The sequence below is a fragment of the Entelurus aequoreus genome, linkage group LG05 (assembly GCF_033978785.1).
Source record: "Entelurus aequoreus isolate RoL-2023_Sb linkage group LG05, RoL_Eaeq_v1.1, whole genome shotgun sequence".
Lineage (NCBI taxonomy): Eukaryota > Metazoa > Chordata > Actinopteri > Syngnathiformes > Syngnathidae > Entelurus > Entelurus aequoreus.
Window position 1 is genome coordinate 33,919,793 of NC_084735.1, and position 6,815 is coordinate 33,926,607.

Here is a 6,815-nt window from a genome sequence, read left to right on the forward strand (position 1 = left end):
AATTGTCACACAATGGGACCATAGTTTAAATGAATATGATATTTCGAGTAATTCCACAATTTGATATCAGCAAACAATACCGGTTTATTTTTAACACACAGGAAACAAAATTAGAACTGAACATACCAAGAATGATATTTTCATCATTAGGATCAAGTGTAAGAACAGGCGGCATGAGGATGCGCTCCATCTCCTGATCATCCCAAATAATGTTGTCTTCCCAGCGTCCGTACACCAACTCTTCATTGTCAATGGGAAAAATGGAGAACCACGGAGCATCGTCTTCGTGATTGGCTGAGGAGAAAGAACTGTTGTTGACATTTTGGCCTGAAATAAGATCTTTGTAATTTTATTTCCAATGAACAAACTTACCGTGATGATCATGGCTGTGTTTATGCTTCATGCCAGTTATTGACAAAGCTTTGACCAAGGGAGGTGGTGTAGGTGGCACCAATTGAGAATTACTTCTTGTCAGACCTTAAAGTTAAACAGATGACATTTTAGTAAGTGCACATTTCAATTACAAAGTTTCCTTTCAGAAAACAGACACATTCTTGGCATCTTACCTTGCTGTGCATTATAAGCATTGGCATTGCGGGTCATGCTCGAGGGCAACCACCCCGCAAGACTGGCACGCTGAGTCTTGGTGCCCTTGTGTTTTACATCCTCCCCATTCCAGATAATGTCATCTTCCCACTGGAGTTGTGTGACCATCAAGAAGAGCTCATTCTCAAGGGTCGATTTTTCCTCGTCGCCCTCATTATTGCAGCCATCAGGATCATCACACCACCTCACATTCTACCAATTCATTGAACACAACATTAGTAAGTGAATACTTATTCTGGAGTGGGAATATCTGGTTCTGCTTTTAACTGGTACAAGTCCTATCTCAATCACTGGATGTACTCTAATGGAAATGGTAACTGTGTCTCAGACCAGATGGCTATGACCAATGGGGTTCCTCAGGGGTAATTTCTGTGACCGCTATTGTTCAACTTGTACATGCTGCCACTAGGCCAGCTAATACGCAGCTACAATGTGTCCTACCACAACTTTGCAGATGACACTCAGATCTGTGTCACTGATGGCGGTGAACGTTGGCTTATTGGTTCACTTTGTAACCGCATCAAACAGATCGGTGAGTGTGTAAGCAAAACAATTATCTTCAGCCAAACTCAGACAGAACTGAAATCATTGTCTGTGGCCCACAGAAGCAAATGTAAAATGTTATCAGTCCCCTTGAGACCCCCTTTATGAAACATAATATTCAGGTGAGAAATCGAGGGGTAATAATAAACTCAGACTTGAACTTTACCAGCCACATTAATAATAATAATAATACCTGGGATTTATATATAGCGCTTGTCTAAGTACCCAAAGTCGCTTTACATGTTAAAAACCCATCATTCATTCACACCTGGTGGTGGTAAACTACTTTCGTAGCCACAGCTGCCCTGGGGTAGACTGACGGAAGCGTGGCTGCCAATTTGCGCCTACAGCCCCTCCGACCACCACATGTCATTCATTCAACATTCATTCACCGGTGTGAGTGGCACCAGGGGCAAGGGTGAAGGTGTCCTGCCCAAGGACACAACGGCATGGTAAGAGGCGGGGAGCAAACCTGCAACCCTCAGGTTTCTGACACGGGCGCTCTACCCACTACGCCATGCCGCCACTGATGTTAAGTCAATAACATCAGTAGCTTTTTACTACATACTAAACATTGCCAAAATTAAAGGAATAGTGTCTAAAGCAGAGTAAGAGACCCTAGTTCATGCCTTTGTTTCCAGCTGGCTAGACTACTGCAATGGCCTTCTCACTGGGCTCTCTAAACAAGCTGTAAAGCAGCCACAGCACATCCAAAATGTTGCTGATTGAGTCCTGACTAGAACCAGAAAATACGACCATATTACATACGAATTGTGGTCTATAAACAATATTGTCTTGCCTTACTTATTCTGTAGTATAGTTGCATGGTCCTACTAACCTCCTGCGCCATCCTGGTTGCTTTTTCCATTGTGTTCTGCTCCATCGGCTCACGAGACTCTATTTCCTTCAGCTTCAATCCGTAGTTGAAATTACTTCCGTCCTCAGGGACCCCAATCATGTCGTACCAAAGCTGTGCAGGCCCATATCGCCATTCGGCAACTTTAGGTCGTGATTCTGCCTCCTTGTCTCCATCGCCGCAAGTTTGAGAAAGCTTAGACTCGACCGGAGCCATCATGGTTATCTGGTATCACAGAAAAGCAGTGGTAAATTTGAATCCTGCAAGCCATGATTGCATTTCAGTAGCTTGACAAATCACCTCATCATCTGAGAGACACTGCTCTGGGGGTGGAGGGTTTGCATATTCGTACACCCATCCTGATTTCTTATCCTCGCCTTGTTCTGTGAGCTCTCCCTCAGGAGGTGGTGTGCCAGGCAGAACATCCCGATGTTTACGCTTCTTCTTCCTTCGGGCACTCCTCCAAACCGATGGCATGTTCTTCCCTGGACCAAAAAGCCTTAAGAACCTCAGCACCTGGGAGTGTAATCCAAAATATTACTGCTTAGGGTGTAAAAATGGAACAATCAGTGGATCAATAAAGAGGGGATGCTCTACCTTTCCAGGTCGAAAAACCGGGAAGAGCTCTGTGACACCTGGAAGTGTTTTAGCAGCATCTTTCTGCATGATGCCAGCCAGCGGGAGGTTGAGGCTGTCAGGTGGGCCTCCGGCACCCAAAACCTGGCAAGGGCGGTCTGTTTCTGACTCGGAGTCTGAGGAACTGCTGAAATCGGCCTTATCGGCATTAGAGGAAGGTGCGATGATGGACGGCAGGATGATGCCGTCACCTTCCTCCCCGACTGTTAGGAGAGGCAGAGAGAAATGAGAAATGAATAAGGCTGCATTGATTAATTTAAAAGCTCATATTTGTGTTTCCTTTCATATAATTAAGAGCAGCAAAAAAGCAGAAATAAGGTAAATGTCAATTTTGGCAGCTAACGCCATCATATATTTTTGACTTGCATAACAAATATTTTATTCAAACACATGCAGGTATCTTGGGACATGTTAGTATACATTGTTTGCATGTTAATGCTAACAGGTTGTTTGCCAACAAACAATCCTCAAATGAATACCTTTTTAAATGTGCATGTATCAAATTGCTAAATACATTTTCACCCAATTTATCACACTTTATCAGAGGTTTTTTTGTTTATTTATGTATTATCTGTCACCTGGTTTTAGGCAACAGAGGTTTTAAAAACATATATATGCTACATATAAGTAATACACAGTGATGCTCTTGTTGTAAAAGTGCAATTTCAATGTTATGCGCATGTATAAAAAGAATAAAAGTCATTAGGAAAATCCTTCTTTATTTAAACTATTTTCCCTTAGTAACGCATTGAGAGTGGAAAATGTTTTGTATTCCATTATTTGATTAATAAACAAATTAATCAATAGATTACTTGATTACTAAAATAATCAATAGCTGCAGCCATACAATTGAATAATTCCTTATTTCTGAACGAGGATCATAATCAACAGACTCAACAACTGCCTTGTTTGCATATTACATACATTTTTTATTTATACGTTATTGTTCAACTTATCTATTTTGTGATTACTCTGCATGGTGTGCTGCTTTTGTCACTGTCCTGGATACTATATATGGTGTTGCCACACTGAGGGGATCAATAAAATTATATCCATATCAAAAAAATAAATTTACATTCAAGTGTAATTGACAATAAAAAATAAAAAATCTTAACTCAGTACTCAGTTTTCTAAACATATCAACAGAAAACATATTTATCAGACCTCCACCAAGTCTAAAATACGTGTTACCTGTGAAAGGGGTAAGATTATTTTGGCTTCGAGAAAATAGAATGTGATATGGTCTTACAAAAGCAACACAAACAACACACATATGAACATATTGAAATTACATTTCTATTGTAGAATCTTGTCATTCTACTGGAGGAGTGCTTCTACCTAGCCATCACAAAATATTCAGGTTGAGTTGTCAAAAGGCCAAGAAGTTGCACAAAAATAAAGAAATGGACAACATAGGAAATAATCATGCATACCATTTGTGCTCTGAGAAGTCGGCTCATCTTTCTTTGCCCCAGTTGAAACGCTCGGTGGTGGCGGAGGAGGCATGAGCTTTGAATCAATATCCTCACAATCTGCGTCATAGTCGTCGTCGTCGTCATCATCTGTTATCATTGAATTTGACAAAAACGTTGTAATAATCTCATGAAAATCTTGATGTTGCGCTATGAGCAAAATTATATCACAATTATAGTTAAAAATTACAATAATACTAGAAATGTAAAGAAGAAGCGTTTGAAGAGGACCTGTTTTTCTGCAGGGCTGCAAAGATCCCATGGCCTGACGGTACTTCCTTGTTTCATCCTCAGCCACCTCACTGATGTCAGAATAATCAACAGCATCTTCAGTGCTTTTTACCCAGCCTGAAGCAAGCAAAACACAGACAAATTGAACCTCCAAATGGCCTTCCTGGAGATAATAATATCAATATTGTGTATTTCCACTCACCCTCAGCATCCACACTAGTGGTGTTTTTACTTTCCTCTTGCTCAGCATCCTCATTGGCTGTGATCTCTGTGATGAGGGAGCCCAGACCTAAATTTCCCAATCCAGCCAGATGTTTTTTGGACTCCTAGGATGAAAAATAAATGCATGACTATATTCAAATAACAGCAAATTACTTTCCGGGATTGTATAATGCAAGCAAAACCTTATTATTATCCATGGGGAGAGAGTGGAGCAGGTGTCCTCCTATAAGTACTTGGGTATTTGTTTTGATTCCCAGTTAACTTGGGCCAACTAAGTTGACTCTGTTTGCTCCCGTATTCACCAGCGCCTGCACTTTCTAAGGAGGCTCAGGGTCCACAGTGTGGCAAGCTATATGATGATGTTGTTTTATAAGGCAAACATTGAATACGTCATCCGTTATGGCATCTCCACATGGTTTGGAAATCTGTCTGTCAAACTCAAAACCCAACTTCAAAACTTTATCAAGACGGCTGGTAAAATAATTGGCATGCAGCTCCTTGTTCCCTTTAAGACATATTTGACAAGACTGTGAGGAAGCGGGGTCTTAAAATCACCCGTGACCCACACCACATACTTCATAGTGAAATTGTGTTGATGCCAAATGGTAAACGGTACAGAACAGCAACATACAAACTCAACAGGTATATATTTTCCTTTGTCCCACTGGCAATCAAAGCACTTAACAACAGAAAACTACTGTAATAACCGGATGCAATAATAAGGTGTGCAATATTGGGATAGTGCAATACGGGAAGTGTGCAATACAGGGGGAGTGTATGTGTGATCTCATAACTAACTGATATACATGCGCATTGTTCACTGTTGTCACTGTATTGTTGGATGAACTATATGTATGTATGTATGTACGTTGTGTCTTGATGTCCAAGACAAATTTCTCCTCGGAGACAATAAAGCTAATTATTATTATTACGATAATGCTGACACTCACATTGTCCAGAACACTGTCATCCTCCAGTTGGCCATCTTCATTGATGTTCCCAAATAAGAAGCCAGTAATAGAGAAAGGACGATCTTGATCTTCGTCACTGTCGGAGTCAGACATTCTAAAAATCAAAGTTGGAACCATTAGGCAAATATCTATATGTATTGCTATGAAAAACCCATTTAAAACACTTCGATGATCGCAGCAATCCCTCAATCACTATTCACCGTGACTGGATTTTGCAGTGTATTAGTTTCATATATTTATATTACATATATTTGTACCATGAACATTATATATAAGCACACTGTATCAGTGATACTTGAATACATACGCTAGCTCTAACTTTCGCTAACGTTAGCATGTTAGCTGTGAGGAAAACAACGACATTTCCACTTACCTCACTTGGCTCTCCTCCCACTTTATTAGACCATTCTTGAAGCAGCTATACAAAAAATATAAGGTAATTTTCTTTCAATGTGTCATTCAACTACTAAAACTAGTAACAATCTAGCTGACGACACATTGGACATATATTAATATTAATACTTATATTTCCCCGGCACTTGTGTTACTTTTAGCAATATAACACGAAGCTCTTGAAATGTATTCAATTCCATAATTTCCCTGGTCAATTACGACAATATTCATTTATTTATTTGTGTACAAAAACATGCCGTTGTTAGCTAAAAGGGAAAAGTTAGCTATGGGCATTAGTGCAGCAACACCGGAAACGCACCATGTACTTCCGGTTTCGAAGTCGACGTAAACATAAGATTAAAAAAATATTTTTAAGTGACAATTATAATAGCCAGTTTTTATGGGTCGACAAACTGTGCGTTTATATTATTTTCTGAAAAGTATAACAGTTGTATATTTAATTAAAATAACAAAATATATGGTGTTATACTTTTCGCTTTTCTACCTTCATAGTACTTAAAGCGCTTTGACGATATTTCCACATTCGCCCATTCACACACAGATTCACACACTGATGGCGGGAGCTTGCCATGCAAGGCCCTAACCACGACCCATTAGGCGCAAGGGTGAAGTGTCTTGCTCAAGGACAATAACGGACGTGGCTAGGATGGCGGAAGCTGGGGATCGAACCAGCAACCCTCAAGTTGCTGGTTCGTGGCTCGGGTAAAGAATACAGTATATATTTTTCAAAGTATATGTAAACATAATATGAACTATAAATCGTGTCTTTCTTATTGATCTAATAAATGATAAATGGGTTATACTTGTATAGCGCTTTTCTACCATCAAGGTACTCAAAGCGCTTTGACAGTATTTCCACATTTA

At 40.0% G+C, this 6,815-nt stretch overlaps 1 protein-coding gene across 2 annotated transcripts in view; it reads right to left on the reverse strand.

Annotated features, from left to right (window-relative positions):
* The window catches only part of LOC133650544 (transcription initiation factor TFIID subunit 1-like), a 34,953-nt gene extending 28,745 nt beyond the window's left edge, over positions 1–6,208 (reverse strand). For both annotated transcript variants that reach the window (XM_062047904.1, XM_062047903.1), the window contains exons 1-11: positions 5,911–6,208; positions 5,517–5,631; positions 4,547–4,670; positions 4,345–4,461; positions 4,075–4,203; positions 2,603–2,844; positions 2,306–2,521; positions 1,988–2,230; positions 567–798; positions 373–477; positions 127–294 (exon numbers count right to left, since the gene is read on the reverse strand). In XM_062047904.1, coding sequence (XP_061903888.1) covers positions 127–294; positions 373–477; positions 567–798; positions 1,988–2,230; positions 2,306–2,521; positions 2,603–2,844; positions 4,075–4,203; positions 4,345–4,461; positions 4,547–4,670; positions 5,517–5,630 — 1,690 coding nt within the window. In that variant the 5' untranslated portion in view covers position 5,631; positions 5,911–6,208. The remainder of the gene's footprint in view (positions 1–126; positions 295–372; positions 478–566; positions 799–1,987; positions 2,231–2,305; positions 2,522–2,602; positions 2,845–4,074; positions 4,204–4,344; positions 4,462–4,546; positions 4,671–5,516; positions 5,632–5,910) is intronic.
* Between the last annotated feature and the right edge of the window lie 607 nt (positions 6,209–6,815).